At 40.3% G+C, this 23,034-nt stretch overlaps 1 protein-coding gene across 1 annotated transcript in view; it reads right to left on the bottom strand.

Moving 5' to 3' along the window:
- The window catches only part of plekhh3 (pleckstrin homology, MyTH4 and FERM domain containing H3), a 44,180-nt gene extending 27,047 nt beyond the window's left edge, over positions 1-17,133 (bottom strand). The window contains exons 1-2 of the mRNA XM_041817427.1: positions 16,513-17,133; positions 10,146-10,201 (exon numbers count right to left, since the gene is read on the bottom strand). Coding sequence (XP_041673361.1) covers positions 10,146-10,201; positions 16,513-16,647 — 191 coding nt within the window. The 5' untranslated portion in view covers positions 16,648-17,133. The remainder of the gene's footprint in view (positions 1-10,145; positions 10,202-16,512) is intronic.
- Positions 17,134-23,034: the final 5,901 nt, after the last annotated feature.

The raw sequence follows: 23,034 nt of genomic DNA, 5'->3' as shown, positions 1-23,034 counted from the left end.
GAGGAGGTGAAGTTTTACCAGAAGCAGTAGCAGCAACATGGTTCATCAGCATTAATGCAAGCAGGGAGTAGGGAAAAGTATGTGATATTAAAATACACCACTGTGTTCAGAGAAAGAGCTGTCATTGACTGTGGGAGCTGGGAGGTAATAATTAGGATAATTTAAGATAATTCTGCTTTTGAGTGTAAAAGCTTTTAACTATGTTGAAACCTTTTTTAACTGACCTTTATATTACCCAATTGTTTTGTTTATCTTGTTTTTGTCCTTTAATTCAGCATTGAAAATTAGAGCATACCCTAACAATTCCTCAAAATTTTAATAGAGGTAAAATTGATGTAAACTCCCCTCCAAAAGTATTAGAACAGTGAGGTGAATTCCTTTATTTTTACTGTAGGCTGAAAGCATTTGGGTTTAAAGTAAAGAGATGAAAATGAGGCAAAAGATCAACATTTCAGCATTTATTTCCAGGTATTTACATCTGGATCTGATACACAACATAAAAGATAGCATATTTTTTTTAACCCACCTATTTTTTATGTGAACAAAAGTATTGGAACATGTGACTGACAGATGTATCATCTGCCAGGAGTTCAGCTTTAAAAAGGAAGAGGTTAAACTCACGCTGTAATCGTTAAAATACGCCACAAGATGACTCCGAGATAACGGCGGCCGTATCTCGGGCTCATGTCTTTAGCAGTCGCTAAAGACATGGGCCCAGTGTTGTTGAAAAGCCAGGATTTAAAAATTTCATAAAGACACTTAACCCAGAATACCTGATTTGTCTGTGCACTAGCATTGTGCTAAAAACTCCCTGCCAGAGTCGTACATTTTAGAGAGAAGACGGCCCAGCAGCGGACAAATGTGATCCACTTCTCCTCAACTACGGAGCCTTATCTCAGCTTAGCAGTTCAAAACACTAACAACGCCAATTTAAAAAGTTTCTGCCTCCAAACGAGGCCGCCCCATGATCACATAGGGGAGCTTCTTAAATAAGCTCTAAAGATGTTCCCATGTCATGAATTTGTCAAAAAATGGTCCAGCATTTATTAGAACAGATAACGGCCTAATACAATCACAGCTGTGCGCCTGAATGGTGGACGAGACTGCAGGGTTTTGGCCATCCGCTGCATGCAGGATTGGTGAGTTTTGTGACAGTTTGCTTCTCCCTTACTGAGGAAAATAATCATTTTATAATCAGCAATAGTAAACATAACACAGAAAACGATTCAGGACTGTCCATACACTATAAAAAACAGAATATTTCACTATTTATGTATGTTTGATTTATCAGTACATGACTGAATGAAGTCCTTTTCAAAATAAAACAGTGTGTTAAATTTGACTGTATTGATTTTTGCCCATACAGCATTTGATTTTATTAAAAATCCAATAAAACAGTCTATTTTAATCACCAAACTTGTGTCATTTGGAGTTGAATTAAACATTATACAGACACTTAGAGGACACTTCACAGTATCGCTATGTATATTGTGTATTGGAATATAGCAAAAATATGTCGGGATATCATTTTTAGTCCATATCGCTCAGGTCTATCTGGAAATAAAGGCTTAAATGTTTGATCTCTTGTCTCATATTCATCTTTTGATCTCAAACCCAAGTGCTTTCAGTCTACAGCAAAAAGAAAGAAAATGGCCTCACCGTTCCAATACTTTTGGAGGAGAGTGTATTTATGTTAAAAACATACAGCGAACTACATGCAAGTGCAGTTTCACTGACAGTTAAGTTTGAGATAAGTTGATGAAAATTAGCTAGAGTAGAAAAATGCCAATGAATAAATAAATAACTACATGAGACCAGCTTCCAGCTTTGAATTCCACTTTGTCAATAAAATGAGTAACATTTAAACTTGACCAACAAAAACATCAACATGCTAAAAGAGTGAAAGATTGTCTCCGTTTATAGATAACATAGTTTATAGTATGAGTCAAGTGAAAATCTTCTGTCATTAAATAATGAAAGCTGTCACAGAAAACGTTTGGTCAAAATAGACTGAATTAGCATTTCTATTACTTATCAAAAGAGCTCAAAGAACTGGGCCAGAACAAACATATTAGCACGATTCCACACGACACAAGAAACTATTTCTAGGTCTCCAGGTCTCATGTCTTGCTGAATCTTTGTCTGGTTACATCTGTAAGTCATGATTTTATCTAACAAATAAAAGCTGAATGACAAATAACAGTAAATGTATCACTGCTTGGGGCAGATGTTTGTGCAGTATTGAGTGATGTGGGTGCTTTGGATCTCCACAGCTGTCCTGCAGCTCTTAAACCCCCAAACCCCCAGCCCCCACACTACCGCCCCCACATCCCAGAAGCCCCGGCAGAGGCCATGATGATGGGGCCTTTAGCGGGCAACTTCCTGCGGAGAGCAGGAAACAATTTGACATGGGGATTAGACAGCTCAGAGAAGAGAGGGAGAGAACATCTACAGACAGCACCTCAAGGACTTCACATCAGCTACAGCAGGAATGGGCATCACATGAATATGGGCTGTGTTTTACATTCATTTCAATTTTCTGTTCAGTAATACAGGAAAGATTTTAGAAGATTAAATGACAAAAAAGTTGGGCCAGTCCAGATTAATAGAATGCTCCCTATCAGTTGGTAAGGTAGGGTGTCTCAAAGTAGGACTTCCAAATACACACAGTCACATGCATTACTGTTTGATTAAATGCTCTCCGCCATCCATACAGGAGTGATATGTAATGACATTTATGACCTGACACATTATGTAGTATGCAGATGATAATGAGATGAGGTGTTTCATAAAGACAGCTGCCTATTGTCACTGTTACAAGTATAAACATGAAATATTCAGCCTTTTTTCAAGATGTACAATTCCCAAACTCTACTCTTAAATAAAGTATTCACTTGACAAAAAGTCTGGCTTACATTTTTTAAAACTTAAACTAAGAATATGACATTGCTTAAATTAAAAAAACAACAACTGTACTTCTTAAAGTGCTTAGCAGACTACAATAAACAGCTGCTCAGTGAAGTTGAGAGAGGTTTACCAGTGATTACATCAGCAAATAAAATTCCTCATTCTTAGAAGAATGATAAAGGTGTTCATTGTCCCGCCCTTACAGTTGCAACAGAACTAAAAGGAGAGTCGAGGAAATACCAATCAGTCAGTCTGTACAAGTCCATGCAGTCATGACAAAGAAGTCTAATCAGCCACAAGTGAAAACACGTGCAGCTACAAGGTCAGGTGGAGAGGCTTTATCATCATGATTTTTTTTTCTTTTTATTGCCACTTAACACCTCAGCTCAACTGTTTTAGACATTAATATTACCTATCATTTCTGTATGGACTTTGTTGGGTCTTCCAACATCAAAGATTTGTTGGTGTGTCCCAACTAACTTTGGAAGAACGTTTTCCAGTGATCAAAGCAATTCTAATGATAATCTAAGTCATCAATATGCAATATCATCCAGTGATTTTCATGGAATAGCACTTTCTCCTCTTTTGATTGTATTCATCAGCAGTATATTGCATAAAGACGCTCAAATATCACTTGCCTTTTGAAATGTTTCAATCTAAAGTTCTTAATCATAGCAGGTGAGCTGTGTATACGAAGACTTTTCATTGACAAGATCACATACTGCATCTATTGCCCAAGAGAACAGGAATACAGGATGATATCGGCAGGAAGTAGCAGCAGAGGCTCTTAGGTCAAGGAGTAAGATTCTTGTGAGAAGTCCAAATACCTGACGAGTCCAAGCTACCAAAAGATGAGTCTGTAAGGGATGTGTTCATCATGCCCCATGCTGATGAGCTCTGCACGTAAATGTAAACTATAAACTGTCACTCATTAAAATAGTGCATTATTTATTTGCAAGTGGACATCTCTATCAGTGTGGCTGGTGATTATATATGGAATAAGACAAAATGGTTGGCATTAACACTTGGGTGGCTGCAAATATACCTGGGTGGCACACCAAAGTATCATCAATGTATGGTAAACATTGATAATGTCACAGTACCATATTTTATCTTATCCTATATTGTATTTTAATTCCTAACATAACATTGGATTGTTAAATATTGCATGTAATATTTAATATTGTATTGTAGTACCACATTGTACTACATAACATGGTATTGTATCATATATTGCATGTTGGCAAAGCATGCCAAAACACTCAATCCTATATTGCACCTATTTTGCCATACAGTATCGTATTATATCGTATTGTAATCACATTGTACTGTATTATATCTTATTTGTATTATATCATAATTGTATGGCATGGTACTGTAATCATGTCATATCGTAATTGCATTGTATCATATCATACAATACATATCATTCCTTCATATTAGGGGTGCACCGATTGCAATTTTCTGGCCGATCACCGATCTTTAAAAAGCCTGACCTGCCGATTCTGATTTTTGCCAATACAGATTTTTTTTTTATAACTGACAGCATACACCTTCAATGTTCAAATCTTATTTTATTGAATAACACTGAACAATACTCGTGAAACTATACAAACTTGTTGTTTTAACTGCACATGAGGTAGTTCTCTCAAATATAAATGAAAAGTTTAAAGCATTGCTGTCCAAACTACTAAATTATATCAGTTCCTTTAGTCTTTCATTTTTCACATTTCGGCGCCGATACCAATCTTGGCTGATCGATCGGTGCACCCCTACTTCATATCCTTCCAAATGTTGGCACAATGGCAGCAAATCCTTTGTTGCTGACTTTTACTGTACTTCTAAATAAAATGTATAAAAAGTGAGCCCGCTAGGACTGTATTTAAATATTATCTATCACAAAATATCCCATAATTATGATGATGTCTAAGATGGTTATACTTTATCATTAGTACGTGAAAGCTGCCTTGTTACTCTGAATATGCCAATTGGAATCATACTGGCCTGTTTGGACAAACAGTAGCAACGTTATCACAACTAATGAGCATCATATTGTCTATAGGCTCTTCATGCTGGCAGTGATGGTAACACTGAAATCCACTAAGCATGAGCAGCACAGAGAGCTGATTAGTTTGCCAACATGCGTTTGGTGGGAGCCGCCTGAGAGATGAGTAATTGATTTCAGTCCATGATCTAATCAAAATGAAGAGACACTAATCAAAGTCAGAGGAGTAGTGTCCTTGCTCTCGGGCTTTGATGACCGCAGTAGTCATGGTGAAGACATGCTCCGACATACAAAGCGGGGCCTTGCCACCTCAAGTGCATAGATGATTGCAAAAAATTACCCTTGTGTGAATGTTTACAGAAATCTGGAAAATGTATGGATGTGACCAAAAAGGCAATCAAACGAGCAACCTCAAAGCAGTATCCTTTTTCTTTTGAAGTTTAGGATCATGTTCTGTTTACAAGTGGTGGCCATACATTAAGTTACACAGTTTATTAGACATCAGAGGAGGAATAATACTGTCTGAGACAGCCTTCATTAATATGTACGGGGTCAAACCGGAGCTCTAAATAATCTGTTTCTCTTTGTAGAAATCCATTTCTCTCCCTTTAGTCTCAATCCCCTCCCCCACAGTACAGCATGGGCCTCTAGCTGGAGCTGGGCTGGTGGGAAAATGGGAATGTGGTTATTAAGACTGGGCCTATATGACCTCCCAGCTAAAAATACGCTGTTTACTCAAGACCACTGCCAAGAAACTCTGGACTAGGTAGAGGGTAGAGGAAAAAAAGTCATGTTTTGAGAAAGGAGGGAGTGGGGGCATGTGTGTGTGCAACAGGAAGTCTGAGTTTGTGACTGAAGGAGAGAGTGTACATCAGCAAGTAGTTTTATGATGGAAGGTGAGTGACTCTTGAGTTGAACTGCAGTTACTTCTGTGAATTTTCTGTATTTGTGCTGTAAAAAGATTCAGCTTGAGATGGATAAATAGTTGGCAGACAGGGAAACAAACTCAGACAAACAATTATCATGGGGCCAACTTTCAATGCTAACACCCACAAGTTTTATGCATATGCACACCTCTCTTTCACACAGATTAATTCACATTCACACACAAACACTGGCCTTTCAGCTACAACAGTCTGGCATCACCCACCAAAAATGTCTGTCAGTTTTTGTCTGTCAAAAGCTGTTACAGAAGATGAGGGGCTAGCGAGAAAGCAGACGGAAATAATGGTGAGAAAAGGAGTTGGAACGGCTCTTGAGTGTCCACTTTCCTTCTGGTACAGTTTGTACTCTGCTCTGACCCGGCCATAAGAAGGGGCTTGAGAGTTAGGAAAGTAGGGATGAAAAAATAGTGATGATGTAAGACAGATCTGAGTGTGATCACAGCAGGAGGGAGCAGGCTGCTTGGCACTTTGTGCTGACTGACAGACAGAGAGGAGGTCTCGCATTGTCAGATAATGTTCATCACTCACTCTCAGTTAACTGGCTACAACTCACAGAGGGTGGTGTAAACATATGCCAAATCCATTACAGGGCTCCAGACAAAGGATAAAATAAAAAAAATATGACATTAGAATTTTGTTCCAAGAATCTTAAGACAGGTTCCTGCAGTAAAACATCTACCATGAACTGTTTTTGATCCCTCAATAAAGAGAGAGGTCTGGCTGCAGACCGTGTATTTCTGATAATCACTCTCACAGACTGTTCGCCTAAGACGCCGTGTATCTCGGAAAGGAAATGCCGTTATTTGCCGGTACAATGCATTTCCAGTTTTAGATTTTTTTTTTTTTATTCAGCTTTATCCAAAAACAAAATCTGGCAGTTAAATCCATGAACTAACCTCATTGCAAACATTAAAGAATAAGCAACATTTCATAAATTAAACAGAAAAAGATCTGAAGTCTTATGTGGGATTAAATTATGCATAGCTCTGCTTTAGAAGTAGTTACATGAACGGTGGTTCACTTTAGCTTTGTAAGCTTTAGCTAAAGCTAAAGTAGCTACGCTAGCTACGTAATTAACATTGCAACATAAGCCAATGTAGCTTAGTTAGCTTAAGCAACGTGAGCTTTAAAAAAACACTGCTACCTAGATAATGTACCTACATAGCATACATAGCTGTTTTATGTGCTACACTTTAGCTACTTTAGGTGCATAGCTATGTAGCTCTGTTATCTATAGCTAAGTAAGCTTAAGAAACATGAACTTCAGCACTGTGAGCATTAGCAAACATAGCTAAAGCTAACTAAGCTACACCTATAATGTAGCTAATGTAACTGCTTTGTGAGCTTAGCTTTATCTATGTTTTCTACATAGCTATGTAGCTCTGTTATTTATTGCTAAGTTATCTTAAGAAACATGAACTTTAGCAACATGAGCTATAGCAAATGTAGTTAAAGCTAACTTAGCAATGTAGCTAATGCAGCTGCTTTGAGGTAAACTTTAGCTACATAGCTTTTTTTCTGTAAGGAGAATATTTACTTGGCTTTATCTAACGTTTTGTAATCAGGTTTTGTAGGTCAGGTATTTGACTTTCTTTATCTTAACCTTTACCTTATCCCTTACCCAAACCCTTAACAGAAGTTTAATCTGATTTTGTTTTGAAAGCTTTAGCATGTATTTCAGATGAACAGTCTGTGAGAGTGACTCTCAGAAATGAACATTCTGTAGCAAGACTATCCTGGGCGCTTTCCCACTTGTTTTATCTCAGACTGATGATAAATGGCTTTGGCACCACTTGTTGCATCAGATAGCTCTGACTTATCAGAGCTCGGCCTGGCTTTCTCTCTACAGCTGAACTTTAGGGCGTGTTCGGTCATTGGCCAGGTAATAACCCAGCACTACGCTCTCTAATCTCTGCACTCAGTGTGATGATTACAGCCAGGCTCTTAACACACTCCCTTCAAAACCTGTAGTTAATTATGCCATGTGGCCTGAGGCCACCTCCACTATACTGCAGAAGTGACATAGACATAGGTGCACACACATAAACACAAGCACACATCTGAGCCACACCTCTTCTGGGAGTGCTGAGGTAGAACTGAGTCACGCAGTCCAGTTAACCTGGCTCTCTCCTCATGGTTTCACTTCCTCCTTTTCTTCAAGAGGTAGCATGGCCTGTGTGACATGTAGAATAATGTCTAAACCTCAGCTCCCTTACCCACTTCTGTGGCAGCTCTCATCTTGTTGAGAGATCTTGCAGACCCTCATCTATTCATTCTTGTGTATGATATACCTAGGAGTTGTTCTGTGTGACTGATGAGTCGGCAGATGTATAGTAAAGATTGTTGATGAGGGGAGAAGGCTCGGGATGATAAGGGCATTGATGCCAGAGACAGAATAGACAGAGCCTGGCTGCATCACTGTCTGAGATCACAACCCAGCACTAATAGTCGAGATCAGGCCGTTCATGAATTACTCCTTTTCACTGGAACTCACAATCACTTGCCAACCACATAAGCATTTGAATTGTGTTATTTGTGAGGCAAGTGGAGAGTCCTCATAACCAAGAACTGTGGTTAAGTGTGGAGTATTCAAACTAGCAGTTTTTGGATTTGTTCTTTGATAGAGTTAATCCTTCTATGCCCACATTTTTCTTAGGGTTTTATGCACATCGTGTTAACTGAGTACAATATGAACATGTTCTGTAGTTATGTTCACCATTTTTTGCTCCCTTGTCAAGATATTCATTTGATGTGTTTCACATAAAAAACAACAACAATCCACCAGAAACATGCACAAAAGAACCAACAAAAAATTTGTTGAAATCTTTCCTTTCCCACATCCGCACAAATTCCTTTAATTTCTAAAAAAATCTAAAATTTCTGTGGAAAATCTTAAACATATTTTAAAGTATCCTATAAAAGTACTCCAAATTGTATTTAAATAGGCTTAAATTCCCTAGTAAAACATTATCACGAAGCCTTAACATTCTAATAAAAAATCCTCAAAAATTTAGTGAAAATTTGAATTTTAAAGTAAACTCTCAAAATGTCAAGCAAAATTCCTATACTTTCTTAATAAATTCCCCATAAATCAAAATACATTTCCCAAAATTGCATGAAAACAACAGAAATATTTAAACTTCAAAACAAATGCCTTGACAGCCTACATACTAATTTATTTCCCTTTACCAGTTCAAAATGCTGTCATATCATGCTGTTGTATGACATGTGAAAAGCTAAGCTCCTAATATCTACGTCCAGGGGTAAGCAATGACAGGAAAAGAAGTGGCCATTAAGTAAAGCCACAGCAGTTACTACTGGCAGGAGGCCTCATTACAGTTTCAAAAGAGCATTAGTTTTACAAATAAATCTTACACCTTTGAGTATGAGTTTAACTGTTTAACTTCTGAACTGCGTTCATCCCTTATTACAACTGTGAAAAAAGGGAAGGATGTGCCTGACTTTGACAACTTTTAGAATCAACTGTGGTAATTTCATCACAATAGGGCAATTAATGTAAGAAATCCTAAAAACTTCTACCAATTCTACCAACATTATAAGTGTAACTAGTACCATCAAGTATGACTGCTGGAATGGGCCAAAACACCCCATGTTTTTCTAATCTATAAAAAATGTCAGATTTCCTGTTGGAGTTAGGATTATAAAAATATAAATTGTGTATAACTAACCCACTGATTTCAACAGGGCTCTCACACCACTCAGTACTTGGGCCCTAAAGCTGGATAGTGTTAACCATAAACCTGGAAGCTGGGCAGAGTAAAACAGACATTTCTATTGTTAATCTGAAAGCTGTACAGAGTTAGCTTGTCATAAAACACTGCAATCAATACCAATCGTTAAGGATGAAGATAAACATAGTACATTGGCTAATGTGCCTCACACCTAACCTTTCAATGACAAAATTGCAAAGTTAAATTTCTAAAACTGACTGCATAGTAATTCATAAGCTATCGATGCAGTGCTTCAGCTCAGAAATTTAAGTTCACACACCAATTCACATGCGAGTCCCTCACGCTTGTTGGTGTGCACATGTGAGAGCATATGAGGACAGGCACATATGTCATGGCAAGGGCACATGAGAAAAGCCCCATGACACGAAATACAGTGCAGATGAGGTTAAATTAAAGTGACTGGTCTGTATTCGATTGCTTGCCTGAGAATTTATGCAGAAATCCCCAGCACTCAGAGGAAGAATGAGAAATTCAAGGAACTATTACTTCCTTTAATTATGGTTTCAAAAGAAAATCAGTTTCTGTCTCTCCTCTTACCCGTTTGTTCCGTTGGCTGTGCGAGTTGGTTGAGAAACAGTCACCTCAGCTGGACTCTGTCAACACAGGGGAGAGAATAGTGTAAATAGATGATAATGGAACACAAACAGTAGCCTTTCCTCAGAGCTGGTCCACAGGTTGAAGTGATCCCTCAGCAGTTTGACTTCAGTGGCTGTGTTACAGTGCAGCCACCCCTGGCAGGCCCAGCACATAGCTGCTCTGTTCCTGTAATGCTTGGCTTTTACTTGCAAGGGCTGTGCTGGTGGAGAGAAATATGGCATGCAAAACAAGCTCATTTAATATAGGAGTGGGGAACAGAGGAATCTTTTGTGCAATAGCTGCGTGCATCCTGACCAGAAAACCCAGGGATGCCTATATTCAGATCAGTCGTTCCTCATATAAGGTTGTTGACCTAAGAGTAACCCTGATTTGTGAGATTGCACTCATAACTTAACAAAGATGTCTTCTTCTTTTCTATCAGATAAAAAACAAACAGGAAACAGATCTATGGCGAGGCATGTATAAAAATAGAAAGGATAAAATTATTGTGGCACTGACCATCAGGTTAAAACAGTAACAAATCTTGCCCAAATTGCATGCAAAATTTTACAGAAGTTTTCCAGACAGCAGGCTATCTTCTCATATGGAATCACATTCCTCATTTCTTGGATGTCACTTTTGGAAATTGGGGTTAGTGCTTCTACTGACTATAAACAGGGCTGCCACTGGCCAACACGTAAAATCGGATTTCATGGTTGGAACAATGAACTTTTCATTCCTGGACTCTCCCGTTAAGAAGAAGATGGGAAAGGATGTTTCCTTTCACAGTGATAATGCCCCTGGATTCCCAACCTGACCTTGGAAAACCCCATCAGACACCAGAGCTTGCCTGTGCACATTTGGATTGCGTCCCTGCATGGTGTGCAGGGCAGGGTGTGTGTGTCCCTGTGGCCTGACTTGTTGTCTCTGTGAGCCACAGCCTTGAGCCAGCTCTCGTGGCCGCCCTGGCTCAGCACAGGGGTGTAGGCCTACCTGAAACACTATCCAGGTCAATTCTGGGCCCCTCACAGTTCACACACCACACTTTACTACTGGGCAAACTAGCCTAAGTATAGCCTTTGCTGTGCAAAAAAGTCCACAGCTTCTTTTTGGATGGCTTAAAAATAACAAAGAAAACATACAAATTTATAGACGAGCCTGGAGTCTGTGCTGTATTTATAAGACAGATGGGCTCTAAGGGAATTAGGAAAAGATGAAGGTTTGGATAATGAGATTTGATTCATGCTTAACCAAGGGTAAGGTGATTTAAGACAGGCAGGATTACTCAACAGTGTAAAAAAGTGTGGAGTACCTCCCTCCCCCATGAATGACTTGACCAAACCAGTAGCCCTGAGGAAGAAAGCTCAGTCAGACAGCTTGGTCTGACTGCGAAAAACCGATAATAATCACATCAGTGCAACATAACTCTACTCCTGTCATATAAACTAATCAGAGAATCAATAAACTAATGAGTCAGGCAGATCAATTGGAAATGTTTTGAGTAATTCCCCACAATACCTGACACTTTACAGAAATATAGCTTTCCAATGCAGTTAATGGGCTGTGGGATGAGGAACAAGCATAGCGTGCGATGCAGAGCTGGCAAAAGCTCCCCTTTTGGACGGGCAGGGGATGAATCACTCCAGACTAGAGCAGAGCACGGAGGGAACGACGCAGTGATGTGTTCGTTCCGTGGCCGACTTCCGCTCTCGCTCACTCTCTCCCTCTCTCTCCATCTCTCCTGGGAGGCTGAGTAACCAGGAGGAAATGCTTGGGCTCCGCCAGTAACAGCCTGAAGACCAGATGTGTGGCCTGGAGGTGGCGAGGCAGAGACGCAACGGAAACCAAATATAAACCAGCGTACCGTGACACCTCTGAAGATGGAGCCCAGTAGTGATGGTTAATGGAACCTGCTCTCAGGCCAGTCAGACTGTGCCCATTTGTTCTAAGCAGCAGGATGCACTGTGGTGCTCCAGCCCACACTTAAAACCAAGTTTCTAGTTTATTGGTAAACGTGATTTATAAAACCATAAAAAAACATAAAAACCAAACTAAATTTCACTGGAAACATGGAAAAGAGAGAGAATGACACATGTCCTGTCCTAAAATTAGTGTCTTCTGTTTCAACACTGGAGGCATTCAGCTCAATGGGACTGTTTGGGCAGCTGTTGGAGAGCAGTTTCTTTGAACGAGGACTGTAAACATACAGGGAAAGGTTCTGACATGGCCCTGTTCTCTTAAGGGCAAAGCCTGCACGAACGTCAGCACTGACTCATGATTCCAACCTCAGTGAGAAGAGGAACAGAGTGACTGTGGTGCTGTTGATGCTGCAAACGATGGGATTCTCTGGCAGTATGTTTCAAACAACGCAGGGGATCATGGTGGACATTTGTGGATGTCCTGGGCTAGCGCTGTGGGTTTCAGGAGCTGAACAGAGGCCTACTAAATAGCGTATTTCAGTATTTTTAATCCAAAAGACACACACGCACTCCCAGGGAGGTCTGACCTGCTGTCTGAAAATGTGGCTTGGAGCTCTCTAGGTAAACGATGGCGGGTAGCCCTGGGGGGGCTTTCCCTGGGAATCATTATTGGCCATCTTCAGCCCCCAGCCCTACCCCCTCTAACTGGTACTGTTTGGCTTTCAGAGAGGAGGGGCTCTTGGGAGCATAATGGATTGTGTTGGCCAAGAGTAGGTCAGCTGATGGTATTGGCTTCGAGTAGTTCAGCTGTGGTCCTAATTATTAGCTTCGCGTGAACTATTGACACTGAGTTACAATGCACACAGCATTATTCAGTGGCACAGATCAAGAGGAAACAGGAACTGTGGAAGTGGACTGATTACATAAAAACATCAAATAACCAATAATCAATCACATCAGAACACCTGGGTGGCCAAATCAAATAAAAACATAGGGGCAAGTTAAGTCCAACAGAGTAGTGTCCTGTCTTTAGATAATATATTAAATACCACCACTTACATCAGCCAATAAAGTTGTTACTTTCATTAAAATAATCTGATAATGGGGCGCAGGTAGCAGAATGGATAAGGCGCGCGCTCCATGTAAAAAAATAATCTGATAAAACTGACAGGGCAAGCCAGATGCTAGATTAAGACACAATGTTCACCAAATAGAAATAAAAGAATGTTGTCGTAGAGTCTAAGATAGATTAATGGCCAGGACAGCCTTATAAACTTTGCACAAAAAGCAAGGCCATTTTCATCTGGTAGATTGTTTTTTTGTTATAACAGTGCTTCTTGGTATATTTCCCTTTAAATGGTGCCACAATTGCAAGGAACATGCATTTGAGGAATGAGCAGCAGAGCTGACTATGTGAAAAATTCACCTGATCTTCTCTGCCAGTGCCAATAAGGTTATTTTGCTGTTGCTATTGACTCTTGTTTGAGCTTCTGGTACTGACGATCAGGTGCCTGATTGCCAGTACCTGTGAGCATGGGCCCTGCTACGGTCAGTAGGCGTCTGCCACAAGAATCGGCATGAGACACTTGACTGATCTGGATAGGGCCCGTGCAAAAGAACAACTTTAAGATAGTACTCCTGCAAAACCAAGATTTGGCATTATTTGTACTGGGTCCTAGAACCATCTCCAAACTGAAAGCCAAGTTTGATACAACAGGGGATGTCAGAGACGGGCAGAAAAGTGGGCATCCCATGAAGAAGACTGTTACCATGGCAGCATATAGGCTGTCTTCTACAGACAGAGCAGGGTTTATCAGAGACTACCTTCAGAATTTGGGAGTAGAGAGGATGGAGTGGCCCGTAAGCACCCCTAACCTGAACACTGAACATTTGTGACCAACACAACCACAATGGCTGACTTGTGACAAATGCTGGTTGAAGAATGGTATGCCATCCCACAGAAGTGTATGGCCAGGTTGGTGACCAGCATGAGGAGGAGGAGCCAGGCTGTTATGGCTGTGTATGGTTCTTCCGCACGCTACTAAGGCTTCTGATTGTTTAATGAATAAATTGCCAACATGTCCTGTTTCTTCAGCATTCAATCATCCAATCAACCAAACACCAAACCAGAGTCAATGGCAGAATAAGCTGGCATTGGCAGAGAAGATGTGGGAAATTTTTTATGGACACAACCCACATACTCAGCTCTGCTGCTCATCCTACAAATGCATGTTCCTTACAAATGTGGTACTATTTAAAAGGGAAATAAACAGGCTTTCCAACGCTTTAAGATGTATTGCCAATAAGCATTGGTCTAATGAAGACATAATCTACCAAAAGCAAATTTCTTACTTTTTGTGCTATGTTTCTTTTATCAAATTCATTGTTTCTTTTCCTGTTGTCTTGCTTTCTGCATCTCCCTCTTCCCTTTTTCTGCACCTCTTTCTTTTCTATTCCTGTATTTCCCTCTTTTCTGTGTCTGCATCCCCTTTTCCATCTTTCTGCATTTCCCTCGATACTTCAACAACCCCAGCACAGCTTATCTCTTTGTAAAGTGGCTTGAAATAACTGTTTATGAATTGGTGCTAAACAAATAAAGAGGGCTTGATTTGTGAAATTTTAAAAAGGAACACATCAATAAACCCAGAAATCTAATAAGGGAAATAACACAATAGTTGGATAGGAGTAGCTGCAGTAAAGATAAAGAGGCATTATAAGCTTTATATTTTTGTTTTTGCACTACCATACGTATGAAAATGTGTTACAGAAATTATTCTGGCACTATGTATACCTTGCAGCTATACTAACTTTGCACACAGACTTGTATATACAGGCTAAAATACCCAACTACAGCTTGTACATTTAATTTCACATTTTTCTTATTTTTTTATATCAGATGTTTAACTCCTGTACATTAAAAGCAAAGCTAACCAGAGTCAGACTCCTTGTTGTGTAAGCACATTTGGCCAATAAAGCATGCTAATTTTCAGGTAGAATTATAAATAACAAGACAAAGGCAGCAGAATCTTCTGCAAACTATTCTACACTAAAGTATACTTCTCCAATTTGTATTACCTCATAAAGCCTTGTTCTTCCCCAAATCAGTGTTAAAACCAAGTCACCATAAGGTACACGATTTTGCAGAGGGAGCTGTGCTTTGGTTGCATTTAAATGATGGATGCGGGAAAGTTACCAGAAAGGGCACCTCTGCATATTACTTTCAAAGGACATCAGGCATCTCCACTGGGACTTGTTCTTATGATCTTCTATTGATCATGAATATGGAGCACATTTGGGTTCCTTTGAGCACCACTGGCCAGCCAGATGGTAAATTATGAGTGCTCCACATCAACACCTCTCTGGATGCTACTGAGCAACAGATGTTGCTCTTATCTGAAGACTGCTGGTTCTGTTAGACTTCTGTTGGGGCAATAACTGTGTAAAACTTATCTACTCCTAACGTTTTCATGCAAATTGCTGCGGCGCTGCACTGGTTGGTGGCAAGAAGACAAGAGGGTCAATAAATAGATAAGCAGGTTATACAAGGTGGTATTGTTTTCATTAACAAAGTCTGCACACAGAATATGTTCGTTATGACTAAATTAACATAATAACATGGATAAAGATGTTGGGGGTTATATTTTTGTGTAGACATTGTTTCATAAAAAAAGTGTAAAATGTAAGGAAAGGCTTTATTAATTATTTGAAAGGGGATTTTTCTGAGAAACTGTACATAAAAGAGTTGTACGCTGGGTCATACAGAGAGAGCCTACCTCACTACAAGGCAACAATGCCCCCTCACAAGTGGGTGGACAATGCTGAACTCTCTGTGCCCGATCAGATGACTAACATTACAGAGAAGACAAGGCCACAGTCTTATTTGCAATGGAGCGGACAGAGGCCAAACACACAGGATCAGTTCAGCACACACTGGGTTTTACAGCTTGCATCAGAGCTTGTGTGTGTGTGGGGGGGTCACTTAGTGTTGCCAAAGTCTCCAGGATCATGCAAGAGTCAAAACCTGACAGCAGCTTTGCTGCATGTTGTGCACAGCTTCAGTGTCACAAGGTGGCATTGATCTCACATACATGTGCCAGCATATGAACAGACTGCTCATTCAGAAATGCTGGTAAATCGTATGAACACAAGATGCATTTTATTAGGCTTTGATAACACAATACATGTTAACTTTTCAAAAGTTATCCATTTTAATAAGGTCATTTGGTACAAATGTGAAAACTATGCCCATGAAACTCGCCCTATATATGTCTGATGTGACTGACAGGACACTTTTAAAGTAACTACATGAAAGTTTAGATACGCTACACCTGTACTCTGAGTGTGCAGTCTATAGACTCTAGATATGTGAGCACGTGAGTGGTTGTGTAGTGCAGGTGGAGAGTTTATACCCGTCCATTGGGAGTCAAGTCCTCCTTGTTGCGCAATTCAAAAGACTCTTCCTCCTCTTTCTCCCCATAGTCCCGTCCGAGCAAACTGAAGCCCTGCCTGCAGCACAGAAACCAGCAAACTCCTTGCAAAGGCATTCAAATGAGGTTAAATGAGTCGTCTTCTGCGATCCAGGTCGGTAAATTCAACACTCACGGTGTTGCTTCGGCCACAAGTAACTCCAAGAGCTGCGCGAGAGCATACAGGACCCCCTCTCCATAGATATCCAGCGTCAAGGATGAAGGGAAGCATAAGGTTACTCTCACCTTTCTGTCAAACATGTAGATATTCTACTAACTGTACATGACAGCAGTCAAACTCCACCAAACCGACGAGGAAACCGGTTCTAGGAAAATCCTCCCCTCTTCCAGGACTCCAGTTGCTGCTCGCGAAACCTTGCTGTCCTTGTTTGAAAAACTTCACGCGGTCAAAGTGGAGAAAAACGATAACAGTTTCCAAAAAGTGGCCGAGGAGCTAAAAATACATCAAACTGAACCCGAAAGGAAGACGCAGTTGATGTCAGCGTTGAAGAAGAGCGTTTGGTAAGTCACATCAAAATGCACCTCTGTCAGGAGCTGACTGTCTGACTTCTGAGTTTGAACAAAAGCGTGCTGCAGCTGGGAGAGGATAATGTGGGCGGGGCGGGTACGCCCACCGACCTCATGACTAGACTTTAATTGGCTGAACACAGACACTCCCCGGAATGACACGCCCACGACTCCAACCCCTTTACTGACAAAGCAGCGTACTTCCTGTCGCAAGATAAAGCTTCAAAGTTGTTTCATCCTGTGGACCCACTTATGCCTCCTTTATGAAAAAAGCAACCAAAATCTAAGAAAATCGTCAATCACTGCAATTAATTAGATGACAAATCTTGATGCTTGGACCTTTGATGAAAAAATAACAAAACTGTACAAAGAGAGAACAGAAGAATGGTTTAAAAGCACATCATTAGCCAATATAAGTTGCGGGAGGAAATGCATGCAGGACTGCCTACAGAATTGGCTGGGCACCTGAAAACTCAGTAATTGTTCGCTCCCCAGTTGTGATCTATTAATGAAATCGATAACGTGTGTTGGTTCAGTAGCATTGGTGCTAGTGTCCTGGCTAACACTTACCTCATTTTGGATCTGAAAAGTGGTCAAGCTATTATTGGATCTGATTTTCAAATTATTAATTAGTGCCACTTTTCACCCTTTTTCATCAGGTTCTGCCCAATTTGCCACATTATTCCCCCATTTAACCCATTCACTCATAACATATGCCAATTTTTAACTGCTTTTCACAATTTTTTTGTCCCTTTTTACATTTCTTATCCCGTATTTGCAGCTTTCATCCCAATTTTGCCTCTTTGAACCAATTTTTTGTTACTTTTAACCTCTGTTCACTACTTTAGCTACCTATTTTTCATTTTTTTGACACTTTCGATCCATTGTTGTCATTTTAAACCAAATTTTTCCTTTTTTAATCCATGTTTTGGCATTTTATCACATATTTGCCTCGTCTAACCTAATTCAGCTTCTTTTCCAATCCATTTTTGCCACTTTATAACCAACTTTTACCTTTTTTCCACCCATTTTTGCTCCTTTTGACCTTTCTTAACCCAAATTTGCAGCTTTTATCCTAGTATTGTCTCTTTTAAGTAATAATAGTAATAATAATAATAATAATAATAATGATAGATAGATAGATAGATAGATAGATGGATACTTTATTAATCCCGAGGAAAATTTAAAAAGTTCTTTATCTCCCTTATGAACGGCCTTGCATGCATGCATACATTTTATTTTAGTCTCTGTGATAATACGTAAGCACCAAGCACCAATTTGCGACCCACTGAAAGCAGCACCATGACTCACATTTTGGTACCTGAAGCAGCAGTTGTGAACTCCTGGCTTAAAGGTGCAGTGTGTAAAACTGAATATCAACATCTAGAAGTAGTTTTTAGATTGCATTTCTCAGCAGGAAACTGTGGCAACCAGTTGAATTTAATGTGTATCTGTAATGTGAATACAATACAATAACTTTATTTAGCCTTTTTTCCTCTATGTTACCATGGAAACATGTAAAAATCCAAGATGGTGGCATCCATGGAGGGGACCCTCCCTATGTATGAATTAAAGGGTTATTCTGAGTTGTTGTTTGTTTGTTTTTTTTTCAAAAATAGCTATTTTTGAAATTAGATGGCTAAACACTTATTTAGATAGACCGTCTTAGAAATGTTTTGCTTTATTTTACCAAGTCTGTTCAGCTAAATGCTACTAGGGTAAATATTACACACTGCACCTTTAAAGATGACAATCAGGTAATCACAATACTCCAGTGTCTAAAGTCCTTCAACTGCCTGTCTGCACCACTGATGAGTAAGTATATTTCTCAATCAATTGTGAGAACTGTAAAAGTTACAGTCATTTTCAACACTATGAGTCATACAGCTCATGTGGAATCATTTGTCTTTTAAATCTCCTGTCTTATAATGCTATAGTAAGCTTATCTACTCCCAGAAATGGACTGAAGGAAACCTGAATGTAATGCTAACAATGAATCTACACATAGTTAACATCACAACATAGACAGGAAAATCTGATGAGCCATATCTTGCCCTTGGCTTCACCTTTACAACAGTGGGTATTTCAGAGAAAGCCACACTCCTTTCTTTTACCACATCCTACCTGCTTGGTTAGGTCTCTCTTTATATTAGATACCTCTATATACCCTATATGGACAAAAGAATTTGACAACGCCTGTTATTATTGAACTCAGGTGTTTCAATCACACCCACAGGTGTATAAAACCAAACACTCAGCCATTGTAGTCTCTATTTGCAAACATTTGTAATACAAAATGGGTTGTTCTTAAGAGCTCAGTGATTTGAAGTGTGGTACTGTAATGGATGCCACCTTTGCAACAACATTTCATGAAATTTTATCTCTGCTCCATATTCTACAGTCAAATGTACATGATATTATCAGAAAGTGGAAGCGTTTAGGAACAACAGCAACTCCTGGGCTAGCCCTGTGGGTTTCAGGAGCTGAACAGAGGCCTACCAAATTGAGTATTTCAGTATTATTAGGAAAAACAGCAACTCAGCCATGAAGCAGAAGACCACATAAAACCAACTAAAATAAACATTTTTGGGGAAGGCCATTTTCCAACATGACTGTACCCCAGTGCACAAAGCAAGGACAATAAAGATATGGTTTGGGGAGTTTGGTGTGGAAGAACTTGACTTTCCCACACAGGGCCCTCACCTCAACCCAACTGAGTGCGTTTGGGATTAACTGGAACAGAGATTGCAGCCAGGGCTTCTCGTCCAACATCAGTGCCTGACCCCATAAATGCTCTGCAGAATGACTGGGCACAAATTCCCACAGAAACACCCACAAAATGTTGTGGAAAGCCTTCCAATAAGAGTGGAGGCAGTTACAGCTGCTGTAGTCCTTGTTGGTATAATGGTCAGGAATGATGAATAGTTAGGGTTGGGTGGGCTTGAAAACATTTATATTTGCCCTGAAGAAAAAGTTTGGTAACCTAGATAGACTTAGACTTTCTCAAAATCATGGTACTATGATGAAATGGGTGACAGATGTCAGTTATACTTAGGTGCTTAGGTTATTAATTCAGTCATCTCACACTCCTGAATATGACTATAAATATTTCTAATCCATTCCTACTGCAGTGAGTTTGCTTTGATTCAGCTCAGACTCAACTTTCCTGTGGCTCTATACTTAGCTTGCTCTTATCAAATAAAAAGCAGTCTACATCAGAAGTGAGTGAATTTTAGAGCATGGCTGTCTGACTTTGTTTGTAGAGGCGATTAGATGCGTGTCATGATAGGACTAATTTCACTGTTTTTTTTGTGTGTGTGTGTGTGTGTGTGTGTGTGAATATCTTATTATTTCTAACTTTACACCCCTTTCCTGTCTTTCCTTGCACTCCTCCCCCACTCTTTTCTTGTTCACTTTGCTGAACAGTGTACAAAGATACAGCAGTAGGAGGTAGGAGGACTGGTGCTAAATCCAGACACGTGATATATCCAGCCCCCTCGGCACTCATGCTTATTTCTCCCTTAATATCCCTTCATTTCCCCTTCTCTACTCTGTGCAAACTTCCCCCCACACATCTCAGTCAGCTGGCTTTAACTCTTTCCTCACCAATAGAAGCTCTTGGCTGCCCACTTTAGCTTGATGGATTCACAGCTTTGACTCTGATCGCTCAATATATATGCAGTTTGAATATGCACTCTGCCCCTTAGATACTTTTGAGTCCCTGGAGGCTTTGTAGATCAATAAAAGGCTTATGGATGCACCTTTTCAGCTCACCATTATTGACAGTATCCTGACCACCCCTCACCCCATTTCACACACTCAGACAGTTTCAAGGCACATGCAAACACAATACCCTGCACTTGAACCTTCATTGGCTACTACTTGCACAGCTGAAAAGGTGCTTTATTGCAGTTTCTTTTACCATGTAATTGCACATTGAAAAACAGCTTGAGCATACTCATATACAAGACTGGATATTTCTACAACTATGTTCTTAAAAGTACAGCAGCCCTGCCCCCCCCTGCTCTCCCCCTGTCTGAATCCACTCTGCAGTATCTCTAGGCCAGATCCTCCTTGTCCTCCCCCATATCCCAAAACAATACGCCGGGGGCCTCTTCATCCCACAGACCTGGAGGAACATGTGTTTTATTTTTAGAGCTCACTCCCTTGGCCTGTGCTAGCTGAAGTAGAAAAAAAGAGAAAAGCCCTCCCTCTGTACATGGAAGTCGATACAAAAAGCAGAAATATGTCCGGATTATTTTCAAAAAGCACAAGAAGCCATAACCTAAAATGCAATATCTTTTTTTTTATCATTCAGAATCACCAAGACAGCGTTGCTGTAAATTCCCAGCCTCTCTGCTCTTCAGTCTCCCTCTGATGCCCTCTTCCCCTCTTTCCAGGAGATGACACATGATTCTCCATTAACACAGAGGCACATGCACACACACTTTTTGGATGCACGCAAGATAACCTGATACAGTGTGTCAGGTTGATGCACCAGATCAGGAGAACGGCATATGATTTGGTTGGGCTCCCAGTATGAACACAAGCCAACCTAGACAGCCTTGAGCCAGAGGATAGAGAAGTGTGAATCTGATGGGAAAAGATAGAAGTGAGGAATTTTGTGTTTATGCTGGAAGTGACTGAGCTTGAAAGTGTGATTTTCACTGAATTTTAGTTAATCTTGTCTTGTTGATACAACTTATCTTAACTGTGATGTCAATAAAACTTTGCCCTTCTTTTTCTTCTTTTTTTCTCTCCTGGTTGGTCCCACCCACTTCCTGCCTCCCACTCCCCACAAAAGCGTTTGTTGAAATTGGCGTGTGGGGTTTCCAACGGAGACGTAGAGTAGACACAAGTCACACATGTCAAGTTGATCAGAGACAGAGCAGAGCGGCGCACTGTTCCCTCCATTCCCCTCACTCTCCCTCTCTCTCACTCTCTCTCTCACTCTTCCCTCTTTGAGTCTGTGTCTGCAGGATCCTGTTTCACTGCAACCCGCATCACAGCCAGACTTTTATGTTGGGGAACCAGATTGATTGTCAACATAAGGAGATGTGAAATCTTGTCTGCCGAGGAGCTCCCTGCATGGTTTACAGTGTGGTGGCTGTATTTGATGTTTTCATCCAAGCTTTCCCTTTGTGGGAAACCCTTTGATAAGTTTTGAGGAATATTGTGGGACTTCGGCAGCTGAAGTTGTGTTTCAAACCAAGCAACCCATATAAAGAAGTTACTGGCTAACAAGCTCTATGCAAGATCAGAGGATTCACTATATGGACAAAAGTATTCAGCCACCTGACCAATTTACCAGCAGGGACTGTAATGACATTGTGCTCAAATACACATATTTTAAACACCCCCCCCCCCCCCCGACTCTATCCAAGTCTTTCCACTGGACTTGGTGATGTGGCTTGCATGTAGCTGCTCGGCTATGGTGACCGAATCCATGAAGCTCCCGCTGCAAAATTTTTGTGCTTACATTAAAACTGGTGTAAGTTCAGAAATCTTCAGCTATGGAATCAGCAGAACATTAATTGATCCTGCTTTGTGATTTTTGGTGGTCTTCCACTATGTGGTTGAGTTGCTGTTGTTCCTAAACGCTTCCACTTTCTACAAACATCACTAACAGTTGACTGGAATATCCATCCATCTTGTGGAATATGCAAAGATTGCATCCATGCCAGCACCACACTTTGAGGCACTGATGTCTTCAGAGCAACCTCTTTTCTATCATATATTTGCATATGGAGGCTGGAAAAATACACTGATGAAAACACTGACGTATCTCATATGCACAGTAAAAAAAACATCAAAACTGTCCAACAGTCCAGCACTAACATTTTAGCCTCCCTGGCAGAAACTAAACTACTTTCCATCACAGTTTTTATTACCAGAGACCTATTTTTCACTCATCTTAGTCTTGTCTTTTGTGGAAAA

Source organism: Cheilinus undulatus, linkage group 21 (assembly GCF_018320785.1).
Source record: "Cheilinus undulatus linkage group 21, ASM1832078v1, whole genome shotgun sequence".
NCBI classification, from domain to species: domain Eukaryota; kingdom Metazoa; phylum Chordata; class Actinopteri; order Labriformes; family Labridae; genus Cheilinus; species Cheilinus undulatus.
The sequence above is the reverse complement of the archived record's forward strand: the minus strand, read 5'-3'. Positions and strand labels throughout refer to the sequence as shown.